The 20,408-nt window shown below is 46.1% G+C and overlaps 1 protein-coding gene across 1 annotated transcript in view; it reads left to right on the top strand.

The window, feature by feature from the left end:
• Nucleotides 1-18,349, top strand: part of DGKB (diacylglycerol kinase beta) — a 3,560,883-nt gene extending 3,542,534 nt beyond the window's left edge. Inside the window, exon 25 of the mRNA XM_069648599.1 lies at nucleotides 16,419-18,349. Coding sequence (XP_069504700.1) covers nucleotides 16,419-16,526 — 108 coding nt within the window. The 3' untranslated portion in view covers nucleotides 16,527-18,349. The remainder of the gene's footprint in view (nucleotides 1-16,418) is intronic.
• Nucleotides 18,350-20,408: the final 2,059 nt, after the last annotated feature.

Below are 20,408 nucleotides of genomic sequence, written 5' to 3'. Positions count from 1 at the left end.
GTTTCTGAAGTGCTTCCACTTTCTTTTCCTGGGGACAGAGACCCTGAGGAGTAATCTCATGCCCCAAGAAATTAACACGGGTTCTACACCACTGTGCTTTCTGAAAGGAAAGTTTGGCTCCGGCGGCCCTCAACTGTGTAAGAACATAACAGATCTCCGCTATATGTTCCTCCACAGTTGAACTTTTGATGAGGACATCATCTACATAAACCAGGTTACCCCTCGCGCCCAGGTCGTGCATGGCCTTATGTAGGAAAATGTTGAATTCATTGCCGGAGTTGAGGTATCCGAAAGGAGTTCCGGTCCATGTGTACTGTTGCCCCCCAAAGGTAAAAGCCAGTTTGTATTGGTCCTCCCTACTGACAGGCACGGTCCAGTATCCATTGGTCAGGTCTATTGCTGTGAATACCTGTGACCCCTGAATCTGGGCCAGCCCTTGGTCAATGTAGGGCAAAGGCCATCGGGAAGTATGGACCCGTTTGTTGAGCTCTCTAAGGTCAGTGCAGAGTCTCCACTGGCCGTTTGGCTTCAATATTCCCAGCACCGGATTATTGAAGGTGCTGTGTACTGGACGGATTATTCCCCGGGACTCAAGGTTCTTAATTATTTCAGTAAGGGACTCCATGGATGCGAGAGGCAAACGATATTGCTTCACAAACACTGGAGTCATTCCAGGGTACGTGGGAATTGTTGTTGTGTGGATGTCGGTGTGACCACAGTCATATGAGTCTACCGCAAAGAGATCTTGGAAATCCAAGAAAACTTGTTTCAACTTTTGCTTCTGTTCCAGAGTCACACAGGCATCAGCTAGGTTTACTCTCTCTTCCACCATCTGCCTGAAGCCTGGAAAGACTTCTGGTTTTGCTATCTCAGCGGCCTCCTCCAGCTGGGTGGAGAAGTCCCTGGTCAGAGGGCTGATTTGGACTGGAGGCTTCAGGTGGGAAAGGCAGCCCACATGGACCTGGAAAATCACCTCATCCCTTCTGAAGTCTCAAGTCGCGTCTTCCTTACCATAAGGGCAAGAAGTGTATACCAGGAAGTTCCCCCCATGCCGGGTAAAGATCCTGTCTGGTGTTGTATTGACATCATTGTCACTGTCAAAACAGCCCTTGGGGATTGGTCCTAACAGTTCATTTCCTAAATCAATGGAGAAATGTCGGTCATCAACCGCCATTCCAATAATGGTGCCTGCAGCTAGAGTAAGTCTCTTTAAGTCGCTGTTATCCACCTCTATTGGAATGGTGTCATGTTCTATGTTGACTAATGGTGTTGGGTTTACCCCTACCCCTTGCTGTTGAAGGAAAGCATTTAGATGAATATAAGCATAAGGGTTTTTCAATTTTTGTCCTCTTTTAACTTTCACTTCCAGGGAGAATTGTCGGGTCCTTTCTGGGATGGTGACTTCCTCTTTAATCTGAATTTCAACTGCATAAGGTAGCAATTGAGCTGACCTAAATGCTTTTTCTGGATCATCAAAGCCCATGGGATTATCCGCTAATCGGGACCAAGCTTTGAAGTTTATTAGGTCCAAACTAATGGCAAAGCGATTGCGAATGTCACTGCCTAAGTAAAAGGCGGTAGTGACGTCTCGCACGACCCAACAATTATGGACTATGCTCTTGTTGCCAATGGAGATTTTGAGCATACACCTGCTTGGCAGGAGATGTTTCGAATTGGGTGTTTCCAGATCCATTTCCCATTTGTCTATCAGTTTGAATGTGGGAATGGCTGGATCTTTTGGGAGTTGGCGGAACATGGCTTCGCTGATGAAGCTCTTACCATTGTTCACACACACTCGAGCGAGAACAGAGTCCTTCCAGTCATTTAACTGAACAGGGATGAACTACTGCTCTCCAATTTGCTGAATATCAGCCAGGCTCTGAGCTGATTTCACATCTGATTGTGTATTAATAAAGAATTTCAGAGTATTTTCTTCCAGTGTGGAATACCACCTTAAACTGGAAGGAAGGTTGATTTTCAGAAATAGAGAGGACCCCCCATCACCAGTCTGTTGTCCTACTGCTATTACTGTCATGTTTGGAATTTGGTTGTTCTGGAAGTGAAATTCTACTTGGTCAGATTTTTGTTCAACCATGTGGCAGGTGCCGTTTAAACTAACATGGTTGACACTCTGTTTTAATTTTATTGGTCGGCTAGTACGCAATCTATTAAGGGTGAGAACCTTCTCAGGAGGTCATTCCCTAGTAATCAAGGGGTGCCCTCTGGAGTCACTACTATGACCGGGTGTTTCACATTGTGTCGCCCAATTTTGATGTCCAAATCTGCAGTCCCCTCGATGGGAATTTCCTTCCCGTCAAAGTTCTGGAGTTGTCCAGGAAGAGAGGTGAGAGGAATACGATAAATTCTCCCCCCTTCCTGCATTTAGTTCATCAAAGGCCCTTTTGGACAGAAGGGTAGCTTGGGATCCAGTGTCCACCAGTGCCAAAATTGTACCCTGCCCCTGTACCGGGGCATAGTATCTTCCCTCCTTCTCCTCAAGGGGGCACAGATAATGCACATTTTTGGACAACTGGTGGGCTAACTTTCTGGTTTTGGACATGGCGAGAGAAGAGATTTGGGCAGAATTCTGTGGAGAGCCTGAGGAATCTGAAAGAAAAAGTTGGCAACTGGAAATGGTTTCGGGTTCTGGGCCGCCCCCCCCCTTTTTGGAGGCAGTCATCAGGATGGGTTTGACCCATGGGATTTTGGAATTGTTGGTTCTGGGATAGAATGATGGGCGGCGACAGCTCAATCCCCACATCTACCCAGTCTATTGATTCAGTTTTAGGTTCCCCTGGTTCCGGTTCTGGGCCGCCCCTGCCTTTTTGGAGGCAGTCACCAGGATGGGTTTGAACCAGGGGTTTTTGGTATTGTTGGTTCTGGCATAGAATGATGGGCGGCGACAGCTCAATCCCCACATCTACCCAGTCTGGGTTGGAATCCCTTGGGACCCATTTTTCCTTGGGAGGAGTCCCCCCATCTCTGAAGGAGAAGATCCTTTTCCCAGGATCCTCTGAGGATCCCTCTCCCTCAAATTGGAAGACCTGTACCTCCTACACAAAATGGGTCTGTTTGGGTTCTTTTGTTTCTCCTACCTCCTCTCTGCTCCTTGGTTGGCAGACTTCCAGGGGTAGGAGATTTTGTTTCCAGTTCCTGGGTTTCCAGGGGCTGTTTACAAGTGGGGAAGGAAGCTTCCTCCAAGGCTTTACACCCCCACTCCCCTTGTGCCTCCTCCCTGGGAACCGGTGGGTTATCGGGGTGCTGCCCGCGTCATTGTTCTGGAGCACTAGGTCCAGAGTTTGGGGCATTCTGTGCCGGCATGCCCATCTGAGGGTTCTGTTGGGCCCTCAGCATGCAGCCCAAATCCTGTGCCATGTTCTGAACCTGGCGCTCTAACTGGGAAACCTGCTCAGGCTGATACGGGGCCCTGTTTTCTCCCCTGGGCTGATCCCGGGAAGGGTAGCTATCCCTTCTCTGGTAATACCCTGGGTTGGGAAGATTTGGGTACCCCTCCACCCTTGACCTCCCCTCTCCCGGATTAGGTTGTCTGGGCTCAGGGAATTGGGGAAAGAAGGATGGATGGTTTTGGGGTTGGAAATTGGGTGGATACCGGGAAAACAGTTCTGTCCAGTGTTTGGGGAATTTCTGCCCTCCTGTGGGAAGTTAGGAGGGAAGTTCCCTGGATCAGGTGCTTGGCTGGATCCCCCCCTTGGGCTGGAGGAGTCCACATATAACCCAGGATTGGTCTATTTCCCTTGTAGCGGGGACTTACATAGTCAGGGGAGCGAGGAACCCCATTTGTGGGATTACCTCCTTGACTCCCTGTCTGTGACTGGCCGAGGGCCTTCTGGGCTGTGAATTATTTGGTGCAGGCAGGTTTTTAGGTCCCCCATCTCCAAATCTAAAACGGGGGCAACCTTTACCTCTGCCACCTTGGCAGCAGCAGGGGTGCTGTTGGTTTTGGGGTTTTTGGGCTGATTCTTATCTTCCACCGGTTTCTGCACCTCATAGATGCGGGTGGCTTGCTCAATGACCCAGTCTAAAGATCTTTTCTCGTGAAAATCTCTCACGAGCTGGGTCATTATGTATTTGGGGAGTGCATGAAAAAATGTGTTGATGAATTCTCTGCTGTCCGTGCGCACCCTTCTGGAGGTCTGCACAAAGGCACGCTTCAATTCTTGCACAAATTCTTGTGGGGCCTGATCCTCCCCACATTGCAAACTGTAGGCTGCCTTACGAGCCTCTTGGGGATTCCGGTGAACAGAAAAATGTTCAAAGATGGCCGCCCTATATGTGGACCATCTTGAATGGTTATGGTCCTCCAGCCCAGCAAAGAAACTGGAGTATTCTGGGGAAAATGTCCATTTGACATACTGAATGCAGCTACTGCTGTCCTTCAAATGGAAAGTCTCCATCATTTGCTCATAGAGCTCCAAGTGTTCCCAAACAGAATACTTGGCGTTCTTGTGATAAGGCGTGATGACACTCCTTATTGCCTTGATCTGCTTTAAGGGGTCCTTAAGCAAGGCCCTTTTTGCCTTATTGGCCTTTTTGGTTCGGGTAACCCTGGTCCATTCCTCCTCTGACTCAGAGGCACTGCTCCCAGAGGTGCCCGTCTGATCTTCCAGGCTCTCCCGGATTCTGCGAGCCTGGGAATGGCTGGCAGAATGTGGGGACCTGGTCTCCTGTGTCCTGGGCCGCTCGAGGAGTCTTCAGATCCCTCCTTGCTGCCAGGATTTGATGGGTACCCCCACCCACTGACCTAGCTGGCCAGAGGTTTTTAAGATGCCCTTAGTGGGTCTACTTTCCTGGGGTTCCCCACTAAATTGCACTGTGCTTAGGTGCCCATATCCGGATGCCCGCCCATCCATTCCTGGGAGGTACTGGCCTATGAACCCCATACTTTGGGCCGGATAGTAATCTGCCCTCCCTGTGGCCCTGTGCTCATGTGCGCCAGGGGACATGGGAGTGGCAGAGTCCAAGGACTGGGAGAGATGAGGGCCTCTGGTACTAGGGCTCCTGAGGTTATGCTCAGGTGTTTCCCTTTCCCAGCGAACTTCATCTCTATCAGCCCCTGCTCCCTGTTGCAATGCAAGAGCCTGCACTTTCAGTTCCTCAGTTAAGGCCTTACTAGACTCTATCAGTCTCTCCTGCATGGCTACCTGTTGCTGGAGCCAACCATTGTGCTGACAGAGAGCCTCATTCTCTCTCTGTGCCTCCTGATTGGTCCTGGAATACCAGTCTTTGCTGCAGGAGGGTTACCTCCTGAGTCCCATCCCTACTGGCTTGCTCCTTTCTTGCCAGAGCATCTTCCACCCTCCTGGTGTGCTCTACCAAGTTCTGATGCTCTTTATGGAGGTCACCCAGCCCCTGGAGGGCCAGGTGATGTCCTTTAATTTTTTCTTTTAATTGGCAGACTTCCTGGCCTAAGGTGTCCCTTTCCTGACTAATAGCCTGCATCTGTGCCGCCAGGTCGCCCCTCTGCCTTTGAAAGGCACCAGCTTTCTGGCGTTCTTGATCAAACTCTGCCTGGGTATCCAGGTCTTTCAAAATCAATGTATTGCTTTCCTCTTTCTCTCTGTCTAGTCGGATTTGCAGGGTGGCTACCTGCTCTGTGCATGCCCTGTTAAAGTCTAGTTGTTGCTCCAGCTTTTTCTGGCTCTGCAGTAGGGAGTCCAAACCTTCTTGGTACTCCTTCTGCCAGGTCAGAAATCTGGTATCCTGGTCAGCCTTTTCCTGATGCAGGATATCCATATCCTCCTTTATTTTACTAATGTACTGCCTACTATCATTTCCTGATCCCTGGCTCCTATGCAGCCTCTGCTCAGAAGAGACCAGGTCAGATTGGGCCTTCTCTAAGGCCATCAGTTGCCTATTTGCCAGATCTTGGCCTTCAGCACATTTGTCCTGTATGGCTCCCATATGTAAATATAAATATGCCACTACCCTGGCAATCTTGTTGTGCTCATCCTTGGCCTTAGGGGCCACGTATAGTTCACTCAGGGCCACATGTAAGGGACCCTGATCTCTCCATATATCTGACCCTGTTTCAGTGATCTGGGGCACGACTGCCTGCAACCAGACCACCTGGTCCTGATGGGCCCACTCACCTCTCACAAATAGCTTATGTAAGAGGTGTTCTCTGGCTATTTTGATATCTACCAAGGTCGTCATTCTGGAACTTGATTTCCTTCCTGATTTACAGAAGTTTGTATTTTATTTTGCAAAACAGACCGTTTCCTTAGAGCGTTCCTTTGAGGAGTGCTTTACAGTGTACCACAGTGTGGTGATCCGACCGGTTGTATGTATCCCGTCGGTTAGCACACTGTATTAATCTTCACAAGTGATAGATCTAATCCAGAATCCCCGGCTACGAGCCCCCACTCAGTTAATGACTCCAATCAAGCATTCCCACTAAGTCAATGCCTTGTCTGGGATTGCTCAAGGGAAGCCCTTATTCATATATTTTTATGACAAGTTATAATCTGGATGATGAACCCTTGTATAACACCCCTCTCTTAGAATCTCCCTGGCCCCACTGAGCCAAGAAGTAGGTTTGTGTTGCAAATTAAAAAGGTTTATTCGAAAAATTAAACAATAGATATATATCACACTTTGATAATAAATTAATATTTGATATCACACTTAGACATATGACAGTGAGTGATCAACAATGGATGGTGTTATACTAGCACACTGGTTTAATTACTTAGGAGTAGTATAGAGGATAAGGTAGCTGAGAATGCTTTATATGATATAAGGAAATGCAAGGTGGAAAAGAAGCAACACAGGAATAGACCTGATATGATTTCAGCAAAACATAATATAATCACTTTTCCCCTTTTGGCAATTCACCCCCCCCTCTATGCAATGTAAGGAGGTGGAAGTAACACACGCAGTTTTCAGGAATACAATCACAGTACAATACAAATTCAGTTTCCCCCTAGCAAGCTGAGAGCAACAGGGATGATTTTAAACACAGGCAAAGTACTTTAAAGGTGGTATGCAAAGAACGGAAAAATATGCTAAAAATTATTTTAATTCCCTCTAGAGGTTCAGGGTGAGGGATAGCTACTTTAAATTAGTTCAGGATCACTTTAGCAATGCTCTATGAATGATTGTCAGATTGCAAACGAATTTCAGCAAAGGAAAGCAAAGAGCTGCTATTTTGACACGTGAAGAAATTTGAGCCAAATCGCAAATAGCTGCACTTTTTACGAGAGCTTCGAGCGCGATTACGGAAAAAGTATAATGAATAGAAAGTCGGTTCAGGGTTCGTTGGAAAGCCCAGAATCTTAGCTTTAAAATGAAATCTCGCTTCTATCACAAACGGTTCAAGAGATACGGACGATTTTGTGGAGGTAGATTTTCAGAAATGGAATTTTAAAGTTTCAGAATGACAGATGACAGTTTTGCAGCTTTAAAGTCACAGAAGGACACACAATGCTACGGTGTAGTTCTAGATATGTCAAAGTAGTTTGAATTAGATTATTTTAAACTAAGAGATTGGTTTTGCACAGTTCTGGCTGAGTACTCACACTATATTTTGGACAGGACTGCGACTTCGTCACGGATCGGGTCAGGATTGGCTGCGGTTCTCTCGCCACTGGGTACTGGTTCTGCACACAGCGATCTGGGTCAGGTCTCAGCACTGCACAGCGATCTGGTCTCTCTGGATCTCTGGTCTCTCTGGATCTCTGGTCTCTGGAGATTGATGGATTTGCAGTCTGGAGTCTCCCGGCAAAGCGTCCCGCAAGAAAGTGGAAAGTGAATGTCCCTGTCTGGCTTCCAGTGGCTCTTTTTATGTCTTTAGAAAGTGGGTGTGTGCGTAGCATAACTGAGCCTGCCCCTCTCAACTTATCATTGGCCCAGTTCTCCTCTCTCCCTTGATTGGGGGAACTGAGCTGTGAGTCAGAGTGATGAGGTAGGTTTATGGTCAGAGGATCCTCCCCTTGTCAAATTGCACACAAATCTATTTCTGATCCAAATACATATTTCCCAGATACACAAGTGGTTGACATTACATGTACATATTACAGATTACTTATGGTACATTCTTTTCCAACTCTGATGTTTCTAAGAGCTTGCATTCAAAAACTACAATTTATTTTCGTTTTTAGTTGGTTTACCAATATCGGACGTTTACCAAAAATGGCACACATGTACACCCCCTTTCTACACATATTCCAGTAACTTTTCATTTTTCTAGCGTGAACCCCGTGTCTGCAATCTCCATAATTCATGGGGTTTTGCCTCAGAACATGGTACAGAGTTCTAACACCTCTTAAAATGTGCACAGCAAAATCACAAGAATGATGATGTTATTTATATAAGTCTGCACTATGAATTATCCATCTTTTTAAAATTATGCTCTGGCCCCGAGGGGTGTGGTTTTCCAAAGCACATGGTGGAATTTCTGGTTTATACACTTCCCCCAAGCTCAGCTTGCTCACAGATGCAGTGCCCGTCCCCATTTCCTTCCAAGAGGAAGCCATTTACGACCCCCCTAATTTAACATTTGCCTGGGCCAAGGACAGTGCTTTGTGTAGTTTCCTGCAGTCCCCAGGTGCCACTCCCCTAATTCAATCAGAGAGGTGTCATCTCCTTTTGGCAGGGGCAGCACAATGCAGCCAGGCCTGGGAACACAGCTGCTGATCAAGTTTCAACTCCTGTCGGGGGTAGTTGTTAGGCAGAATTCAATCTCTTTCAGCCAGGCTTCAGCTAAATGTCACTTTGGTTCCCAGTTTTCTACATTCAAACCAAACTTGCAATTTTTACACATGCAGCTACAACACTGATTCTAAGTTCAAAACTATGACATTTAAACAATTTCAACCTATGTGACACTCAAAAGTTGGTCACTCATTTATTCTAAAAATTTCGATTTTAGTGGCTTTAAACCCAAATTCACTTAAGCTGCTGACATCCCCAGCTATTTTCAATACATACATTAGACAATTACTTCCTTCAAGTCATTTCAGAATATAGTTTTACATTGTATCCACCTCTTAGTAAGTCTTTCTTTGGCCTGGTTTGGTTCATTTGTTCAGTTTTACACAAGTGTCTGGTGGTTTTAAAATGCCGGCTTTCTGGTAGTGGTGAGCACCAGTATTGCATCTATTTTTGACATTAATAACAACAGATTTTGAACAGCACCATATTCCTTAGCACTGATGGGTGGCAGGTGAGGGGACCATTGTGCTGTGCGCAAAGACTGCGCGGTTCTCCAGGATTCTGGCACAAATGTGGGTTTTTCCGCCATCTTGGATTTTCTAAGCCCACAGCACCAAGTGTTGCAGCATAATAGTCCAAACGTGGGTCATGACACCCAACAAGATGCCGTCCCCAGCACTGTCACATCAACGTGCATGCAGCATGCCAAACATGAGACACACACCACAAACAGGGAAACAGCATGTGTCACACTGCACGCAGTCCAAAACACAAAGGCATGTCACACAGCATACACCACCTCACACATATGTGAACCTAACATATGCCTGAACAACCCCACCATATGGCAAGCAACCTGTATGCCACAACAGTAGGGCAGCAAGTCATCAAATAGGTACAACTGCACTAATACCATTGTATGCATGATGCATGTACAACCATCACTGATGCCGTTCCTCTTTCGGTCCCCCATAGGCCGTGATACCGACAGCGATGCAGCGGACTCTGCAGCACAGGCCACCAGTCCTTTGAAGAGTGCCAGGTCCGGGGAAGTCACTAAGAGGCCTTCCACGTCCAAGGGCACTGGCAAGGCACATCAGCAACCGAGGACAAAGGCACCACAGGATGACAGGGAACAGGGGCATCAAAGGTCAGCCACTACACCAACAGTTTTGACACCTGTGGAATCTGCTGCTGTTGAGCCTGTGGCAGATGGGACCCTCTCTGCAGCTAACAGCTCGGTAGGGAAGGCAGCTGCCACTGCGCCACAGAGTGGTGATGAGGTACTTTCCCAAGGCAAGGTATGTGTCCCTGAGGAGGACAACCACTCCATGGAATTTGGTAGCACACCCAGCCCCACCCAAACACAACAGTACACACCAATTAGCTCACCCGATGGCACCTCGCCTGTCCAGTCTGGAGGAGAGGCAGAACCAGAGGCCTGAATTGGGCCCCTTGTCACACGTGCCATCCACCTCCACAGGCGTCCGGGACGAGGAGTTCAGGATGTCACAAATGGAGGCGTGCCCACAGGAGCTGACAGGCCTAGTGAAATAATATGTCTCTGAATGGTGATGTGACGAGGAGAGAGGCCAGAGAGAACACTGCGGCCATGAAAGGGGCCATAGAGTCGAGCACCTTAAAGATCTGTGAGGAGCTGTCGGCAGTGAGGCAGGTCCTTGCCAGGATTGGGGATGCCATGGAAGCTCTGCGTCCTTCCCCGACAGTAGAGCATGCACCCACGGGGTCATTGTCAAGCTCCACACAGACAAGCCCCTGTGCAGGTCTGTGCGCACCATGCGGCGCCCCAACATGCCAACCCTGGAGTCAGACACAGGACATTAGTAGCAGGATCAGCCTGCATGTGCAGATTTATGCAGACCCGAGTGGTATAACATTGCATGCCATGTGTGGGGGAGTTGGGGGGAGTGAGAGGGGGGTGTGTGGGGAGTTGTGGGGGGAGGGGGTAGGGGTAGGAGGTGTGTGTGAGGTGGAGGGTCTGAGTACTTTTAGCTTTTTCCTGTTACATACACCCGTTGTGTATGTGTGATTTGTTGGTTTACAGTGCATAGTGTCCATGTACCCCCACACCCAGTGCCCTGAGTCCCACATTCATGGCAACCTCTGCATGTGTCTTAGAAGTATTGGTCTATCACAGACTGGTGCACAGCACGTCCCTCCTGTGCATTGCCAATGGGATGATGTGCAACCCCATCTTCTTCATCTTCTTCATCCTAACCTGGTGGTTGCTGTTCAATGCCAGGGGGCAGAGGGACGTTCCGTCGGATACACATATTGTGCAGCATGACACATGCCATGATGATCTTAGCCACCTTCTCATGCCTGTACAGGAGTGCCCCACCGACCAGCTAAGACAGCAAAAACATGCCTTCAACAGGCCAAAGGTCTGCTCGATCGCCACACTGGTACGGGTATGGGCACTCCTGTACAGGATTGTAGTGCTCTTCGTGCCTGTTCTGTGGGTTCTGGACAGGGGTGAGGAGCCACGTCTTCAAGGGATAGCCACTATCACCTGCATGGTTGCAAAATAAGATATGTGTAAGTCAATTCCTGATAGACACCTGTACTTATGACACATGCATGCAGATATTTGTTGTTCACATGCACATGTCCCTGGATGTATGCTGACATTTTACCTTGCCACAATGTGTGCTGTCCCATGGTCTAATAGTGTGGGTTGCATCGTGCAGATGATACAGGGTGTCCACTCCCTTGCTGGTGTTTATGCAATGTGGACGCATACCGCTGTGTTTGGTATCATAATGTGATGTGTAGTGATTAGTATGATTTTATTACTAGCAGCATTGGCACAAGTCTCAGCATGATTTATCATTCAGCGCTTATTATTCCCATGGTGACATGCAGCGCTACTGTGGTGGTGGCCCAGTGACAAGCAGTGAATGCCCTTGGTGGGATTGATTTGTGCACACTCATGGATGCTTGTCTTGTGTTGTGTTTTGCTGCAGACATTTACATTGTGCATACTCGCAGCATGTTGCTGGATTGTGTTACGGAGGGTGAGGTCTGATGATGTGCAGTGGACATGTTGTGGGATGTGGGTTGGTTGAAAGTCAGGCATATTGTAATTGGTGTGCAGCTTCCGTCCTTACTATGGGGTTTGGTTGTCATGTTCAGTTTGGTTTGCTTTGGGGCACAGTGTTTTGCAATATGGACATTTTCCACTCACCACAACAATGACGCCAGGGTGGTGTGTGCATCTCTCCCCCCATTACACTGCCATGTGCCTGTGCAACTTACCAAGCAACCAGGCACGTCGTCCTGCATGTCGCTCCATGTAGCGTGGTAGCGTGCAGTTCCGCAGGACCATTGAGTCATGAGTTGATCTGGAAAATCGGGCACAACAATGTGCGATGATCTTGCTGGAGTCACATAACATCTGTACATTGATGGAGTGATATAGCTTACGATTGCAGGACACCACCTCCATGGCATGCAGGACCACCAATTCCACATGGGTGCAGTCAAGTGCACCAATACAATTTGGCATGCCTGCCAGTGCATGAAAGACAACTTTCGTGTCAAAGATCTCCTGGGCAGTCCGTGGTAGGGATATGTAGTTGCTTGAGTGCTTCAGGAGGGCCTTCAGCACTTGGTTCAGCATGCGAGAAAATAAGGGTTGTGATATGCCATGCATGTGCCCCACTGTGTGCTGGTAGGTGCCTGTGGCCAGGAAGTGGAGCACAGACACTACCTTCAGTAGAGGGGGAATGGTGGTGCGTATTTCAATCAGGCTGACAATGTCGTCCTGTATCATGTCCACAATGGTGGTGATGGTGTCCCGGTCCAGACAGTACAGGGTGTGGATCTGCTCAGAATTTAGGTTGAATGGACTGGCTCTGATGCAAGGGATTGGGGGCTGCCTGCGTGGTACCACTGGCTGCTGTGGTGGGGCTTGCTGGGGCTGTCTCACCCTCCTTCTCCTCCTGCATCTCCTCTGTGGGGCCTGTTGTTGTTGTTGCTGGTGTAGCAATGCAAGCATGTCCTCCAACCCCAATATTGCAACTGCAAGTGGAATTATTTTGGTGTGGAAAGGGGTGTGGTGTGTGGGTGTGCTCCTGCACATTGCTTTTTGCAGGTGATTTGCGATGCTGTTGATGCTGGCATCCTGGTATCCCTTATTACTGCCTTCATGATGCTGGTATTTTCATGTCTGCATGACTTGTGATGTGCTCCAGTTGGTGCCACCCTGGTTTTGCTGGCCCGAAGGGCCGCATACCCACGCGCATGCCGGTACGGGGTGCATGGTATCAGTGGTGGCGCTGATACCGGGTTGTTGACTCGTAATAGGCCGGAGCAGTATGCGTGCCAGTATTCCCTTGCCGGCATCGTTTTCCCATTACTGCAAATATTGCAATGACCCCCTATATCTCTGGCGCCAGGTTCATGATTTGAGCAGTTCATTGAAGCACCTCTATGTTGCTGTCCAAATTGATTGTCATTTTTTTCTTTTTTTTAAAAAGCCAGTGCATTATTTGATGTGACCAGGAAGGTGCCTTCCAATGTGTAGGCTGCTACTATTTCTCTAGCAGATATGCAAACCAAAAATATGTTTCCATTTTGAATGGTAACATATCAGCTGGGGCTCTTTTAATTGAGTTTAATTGAACTGAACTAATTTAAACTGAAGAACTCCTTGCTTAAACTGAAACTGAAACTGAAACGGTACTGGTCACCTGGATACCCTCTGATCTCAGGGCTAGGTCCCCTCCCCGCCAGTTGCACACATGACAAAGAAACATCAGCACCATCATGGTGAACAGACTGCATTGACTCCTACTCATTCTAGAGATAACATTGAAACACCTACCCATCACAGACGACATAAACTGTGACCTAGTACTGAAACGCATTCGAGACAGAGTTGAAATCACGAAATGTCCAAAACAACATCTGATATTTATTTATAACGCACTTAATACCCAGAGGCTTCTAAGCGCGGACCCGTCGTCTCACTTCCAAGGCGAGCACGTTGCACGTTGCACATGAGCTATCCTCCTCTTTCAAAGGTCCTGCTTCTTCAGAAACAGGGCATGGAGCTGATTCTTCAAGATCACAGTGTCAGGCACCCAGAACAATATGCTCTTGGTAGTACAAAATCAACCCAATCTATCAGCCATCAAAGAACATCTAACACATGTGCTCTTCCCAAAATGACACCGGAGAATCTCCCTGAAAACGCTTGCCCTCACCCACAAGTGTCTTGCCAACCAGGCCCCTACCTATCTGGCCAGCCGATTTACACCTTGCACATCGACACGCCCTCAGAGAACTGCCCAAGACCACTGCCTCGCTCTTCCCGGGTTCAAGCTGAAGAAAGAGGGTGGAAGCAGTTTCCCTTAGTTAGCCTCCAAATTATGGAACACTCTGCCTGCCCCACTCAGGTCAGAACCATCCCTCCACTCATTTAAAAACAAACACAAAATGTGGCTAGTCAGCCAGGACAACCCCCTTAGGTAGCAGCCCAACCGCGCCCAGTACCTGATTCCACTCTACCATACTCGATTGTATATATATGTCACAATTCACTTGTTATTATGTCTGTAGATGTCTGGGATTCTAATTCCCCTGATTTGAACTGGTCACATGTCCTTACTGCTCATTGTACATTGCCTCTCTATCATCCTTTATGTACCTCTGTAACTCCTGCCTATGTAAATTAAGATATGCACCCAGATGCCTTTGGGCCAGGCGCGCTATACAAATAAAGAAATACAAATGCAAAGGGCCTCATTACACGGTAGGCGGTAAGGGTTTACCGGTACCTGTATTTTACCGGTACCGGTAAATCCTTACCGCCTTACTACGAGGTCCCTTTGCGGGTTGGGGAATTTAACGCCTGCTTTTTGCAGGCCTTAAAAACCAACCCGCATAGGGACCCAGGGGGCTAATTACGGTACCGCAATTTGCGGTGCCGTAATTAGAGCCTTCCCCATTCCCATTATGCCCTGTGGGGCAAAAATGGGAATGGGGAAGGGCAATGGTGGAAGGGGGAATTACCGCCCCGCCAACCTCGGAATGGGGTGGTAATTCCCCTTTCCACCAAGGCGGTGCCGGTATTTTACCGGCATGAACCATGGCGTTAATAGCGCCATGGTTCTCCGCCTACCGTGTAATGAGGCCCAAAGACACCTACTGCTGCATCTAGTGATGTACAGATGGAACTGCGATTACTCCTGTTGGGCTGGAGCTGCACCCAAAAGCACAGTCCATAACCTCATTCTCAAACTAAACTATAGGATTATTTGAAGAAAACAATGAATCCATAGCTGAATACCAACCGGCTGAATAAACATTGGAAACATCATGTGTTAACTCTTTTCAATACTGCAATAATGGCATCAATTCAAGGCATTGAATTCAATCACACACCTATGAGTTTATATTAATGGAGCGAAGAGCGTGTCTTTAGGTTTCCCTTCACAGACGACTGTCGATTATTCATGGACGTGGAGTGTTCTGGCGGTGGTCTTTCTTGCCACACTTATATTATTATTGATATGAAAGGACTGTCTGAAAAGTGTGGTATCTGCTGGTTGGCACATGAAGGTCAGAATGCTAATATGACCCGTCCGAACATGAAGCAACCCAGCCATCCTGCCAGAGCTTTAAAGCCCATACTTTCATTTGCTTGTGAAGGAAACGCTCTCCTCCTAAAACTAGGCTATCCTGCCTTTTAATGATCCCATCCCCGCAGCAGACATTTTTGTTTCACTCTGATTGCCGAATGACAAGACACAGATATCCATTTCAACTTGAAAATGTCAGGTATGCACTTAAAAGAGTGATATTTTTTTACAGGTTTTAATGATGCGGTGCTCCTCTTGAAAGCAATACCCATCTCTGATGTGGGTGCCATGGAGGTGACACCTGATATTTAATAAGTAATGGGTCCTAGATTTGTTGTACTCCACTAAGGAAAATGTCCCCAATTGCTTCTGAAAAACTCCTGGCATCACTAGCCCAAAGGCAAGCTCTGACCTTTTTATTACGTAATGAGAATCATTTATTATCGTGCAATGTATCTTAAAGACACAGACAAAATGCCACCTTCATAATTGCTTTCAATTAGCTTTGAGCGCAATATCTATTCATAAAATGTCTTCCCTAATTTAATCTCGAGTTAGTAAAATTGAAGACATAATCTACTTCAAGAGACTACAATTTAGAGTGAGTTGTAGGTTTGCATCAAAGAGAGGAGGGGGAATAGATCGCAGCCAGGTCTTTTAGTGCTCGGAATATGCTTTTGCTCCTGTGATTATATGTCGAATTAATTAACTAATTAGTATGGTCGCTCGTCAGCGTTGGCATTTTCCACATGTTGACCTTTGTGTTTTTCGTTCTGCATTATTGTTTGGGAATAAATCATTTTAGCCAACGCTCAACATGGAAGACACTCTCAAAGGGACATGGTTTTATGTCGAAAATCTTTGCAATGTGCAGGCATTAAGCATACTAAGGGAGTTCTCGCTGAACATGGAATACTTTTAGTTATACACATGTGCATGTATTTACTCTCGAATCAAACATTCCAACTGTTTGAGTTTGTGAATGCATAGCTCAGTTTTACAGGTTAAAAGACACGTATTGGTCATGTTTGGAGTAGAGGTATTGTTCATCTATTTGCATGCACAAAGATTCGATAGAACACGTTTCGTTGGCATTTTCGGAGTATTGATTCTAAAGCGATATTTTCTGTTTTACAGATAAAAATTACTCACAAGAATCAAGCACCAATACTTATGGGACCTGCACCTAAAACCGGCCTGTTGTCCTCATTCTTCAAAAAAACAAGGAACAGAAGCAAGGAATAATTCTGAGAAAAAGACAAGCAAAGACACAATAATACATAAACTGAAAGTCTTTCAGGAGTTTTAAATGTACTTTTCTGAATCATGGGATTGGTTTTACAGTTTCTGTGATTGGCATTTAATGTGCAAATCTACTCTTCAATAAGTTATTGTGAGAGTTTTCTCCGCATTTTGCATGAAGGTGGTGCATCAAAGGATGCACGAGTGTATAGTTTAATTGCACGTATCTTCTTTAAGGTCAGACATGTGCCCCAGTGTGGGAAAACCTGAAGAAAACAAAATGAAAGGAAAATATTCAATTTCTTTAGAAGTTTGATTTACTTTAACCTATAGTGATGTAATTGTCATGACACGTGTGTTTCATCACTGTTTGTCAGTTCAAGGAGTAATATGCCTTTTGACCTCCAAAGGCTTGGAAGTTCACAGGTTAAAGTAACGTGTCTAATTCTGCCCGGCCTAGTTTCCAGGGGCTCTTGAAAACACTCTGGTTAAATATGTTACCACCCTTTGCAAACTGCAAGTGGCCTGTACTGTACAGCGTATCATGTGAGCATGTCACACAATGTGCTTTCTGGGTGAAGAGAATTACAATTGTATTGAAAGATAGGAAGCCTACAAAGCATGTGTAATGCATGTGTAAAGATGTGGAAAAGTGAATGAGGGGACACTGCAGCACCGATGCAGAATACGTGTATACCTCGTTGGATGGTTGCAGGGTCACAGTGATCTCCCGAGTGGTTCATACATGAAGAATACTTAATACAATTAAAGTCACTATCCTTACAAGCATTACAGCCACCAAGTCCTACACGTGTGCTAGTTTCACTCTCTTGAATTGTTCGTTTACCCAATCATTTGATTGTCTAGTCACATAGAAAATTTCTCTTAAGAAAAGCACCTAGATGCCCCTCTTCCCCCTCGCCCCCTCCCCGGGCTGGGTGCGCTACACAAATGAGCAAATCATTAAATAAATGAAAAGTGTAGCTTGAGTTGATTAACCTATTGGCCAATATCACTGAACATGGCCTATTTTTGACCCAACTCTCTTTCCCAAATCAAATACACAATTATAAGCCCATTTTCAGCATGCTGCGAATATCCAAATAAATATTCAATTTTCGACCAATGCATTATGGCAGACGTGCATTGCTAAGGGCGTATTTTTGTGAATGTAATAAAGCACACAGTGTACAGTCCACTTCCTAACAACCCCGGACGTTGAGGATTTTTGCGGGAATTATAAGAAAAGTGCTGAGCTGTGGGAATCTTTCATTTACATTTTTATTTAAAAAGATCGCTTCCTTTAAGCCCAACCTCATACACACGGTCTGCCACACACTTCATGTTACTTGTCATTTTCTAAGCACATCATTGCTGGTGGTGTACTTCCTCCTTCCAGCGGAGTATTCTCTGGAACCAGGATATTTTAAAGTATAAACCATGCAGCCAGCATCTTTGGCTGCGTGTATTATAGCTCCCCTCGGCCCAAGCGTCAGGCTTTCATTCCTAGGCGATGGAATTGCAAGCCTCGTAGCACCGCTGGGTTGTACAGTGTGCATGGTACTGTCAGTCATGTTATGATTAAAAAAAGTCCATGAATGCCATCTTTTTTCAATTTTGCAAATATGCTTACAAAGAAAACTCTGAAACAATGTGTGCTATGTGCTGTCTCTTGGCAATGCTCTTTGTTCTGACTGGCTCACATCTCTTCACAGCATGTTTTGTTTCTCAAACACATTAAATACACAAGAACTTGCTTGAATTGCAAGATTTATTAGTTGTTTCCTCTGCCTTGACATTAAATTACTAATGATTTATCATCCTAATCTTGCTATTGATTCCTTCATTTTTAAATAGCATCTTCCGTCAGTTTTGCTGTGTTCAGAGCATTCTTTTCAGTAAAGGTGCATCACTTTGAAATATATGAACATGAGTAGTTTAACATTTTTTCAGAATATTTCATGGTAGATAAATACAGAACTGTAGCTGTTGACGTGGTCAAATATACAGTGACTACAGCTCGAGTAAATGAAATACTACGTCCTACAGGAGCTGCACATGTTATGCTCTGAATTGTGTTATTCAGATTAAATGGTGAGAGCGACATCTATCCTGTGCATCCTACCGGTAAAATAGTTCCGTGGGTTGAGCGCTTGCTGCTCCAATCTGAGTGTGATCTGCAGGTCGAAGGTTCGAATTCTGGCAATACAAACGCAGACATTCCTTTTTCCGAGGTCAATAAATGAGTACCAACTTCGGTTGGGCGATGTTATGCATAAATATGTTATCTGTAAACGGGTTAGGCGCAAGCACTATTTAAATAACACATAATTATCTGAAATAACCTGCATGTCTTAACTGTGGAGGTATAACAACACACTAAGCGGTTCAGTATTAGCATGTTCTCATGAGTGGAATGCTGCCATTACAGTTATTAAAGAAATTGAAATCACTCAGTACAAGATTAGTGAAACACTATTGCATTTTAGCATTGCTATTAGCACCATGAGGACCCGGTAAGTTCCCATTCAGTAAACCATTCCCCATTTCCATTTGAGCCCTCATAGGGCCCAATGGGAATGGGGAAGGCGCTAATTATGGGCCCGCAAATAGCGGGCCCGTTATTATCGCCCTGGTCCCTTAGTGGGACACGCAAAGGACGTGTGGTCAGACCACATGTCCTTTGCGCGTCCCGCTAAGGGACCTCGGAATAGGGCGGTAAGGGTTTACCAGCACTGGCATCCTTAACGGTGCCGGTAAACCCTTACTGCCCAACTTGAAATGAGGCCCATAGTGTTTTAAATTCATTTTGATATTTTTTCTAAATGAAACTCAATCGCCATTACTATCACCCCTACAGGAATCCCTCGCAGTCATGCTGACCACGGCCGGACACCTATACATATCAACAGGCTAAAACACAACTTCTAAAGACCCCCTGCTAAAAATTAGCTAATGTCCTGACAATAGAGATGCACAATTAAAAGATGGATTTGTCTGTGCAGGATCGACTATGCAATGCATCTGACGGAAGAAGCACACTGTAGCCAGTCACAGCCGATAAAAATCCCTAATCAATTAAGAAATATTCAAATACAGGGAAATGAGCAGATTAGAGCAATACCCAGAACAGCATTGATTCCTCTTCTGGGCCGGGATGAGAGCTCAAGGGATAAGGGAGTCAACTCGTTTGACTTGGAAGCAAGACAATGCAGAGCCACACAGATTCGAAGTGCAGTAATGTGCCTATAGACTGGTTTCTGGTATTAAGCGCATTAAGTTTAACTAATGAATTCCCTTTGGCCTAAAAGTGTGAATCTTCCCCCATTTTAACCTGGGGGCAGATGGAGCCTTGCTCAGTGGAAAGTGAATCTAAAAGAAACCATAATGATGACTAATCTACTAATTAGTCATGCCAAACATACCCACAAAGCTACTGAGAATGAAATCAATGACCTTACATCTGAAATGTAAGGTCTAAACAGACCGGGCACTACTGCAACATATGAAGCAACACTTGGCATACTATTAAAATCTTGCAAGATGATATCAAGACGAGGAAAACATAAAACATTTTCAGAGATGAAAGGGACTACGGAAACAGTTGTGTTTATACCTTGCAGTACAAATAGGATGGCCCAACCGGAGCAGGATAAAGAAGTAGTGCAGCTAGATTCACCTGGATGAGACATATCAACTCTTTCAAAACAGAAAACCACAGAGATGAAGCAGAGGAAGAAGACTCCAAAAAGAAGAAGCACATCCCAAGAGAGGCATCGTGATGTGGTCAAGGAAGAGAGTACAGGAGAAGAAACCAGGCCAAAAAGTCTAAGCAAGACAACCAGACATAATTGAAATCTGAGTCTGGGAAAAAAGGCTATTGCT

This window comes from Ambystoma mexicanum, chromosome 2q (genome assembly GCF_040938575.1).
Source record: "Ambystoma mexicanum isolate Mex_15411 chromosome 2q, UKY_AmexF1_1, whole genome shotgun sequence".
NCBI lineage: Eukaryota > Metazoa > Chordata > Amphibia > Caudata > Ambystomatidae > Ambystoma > Ambystoma mexicanum.
Note: the sequence above shows the minus strand (reverse complement) of the source record. Positions and strands in the feature narration are given on the sequence as shown.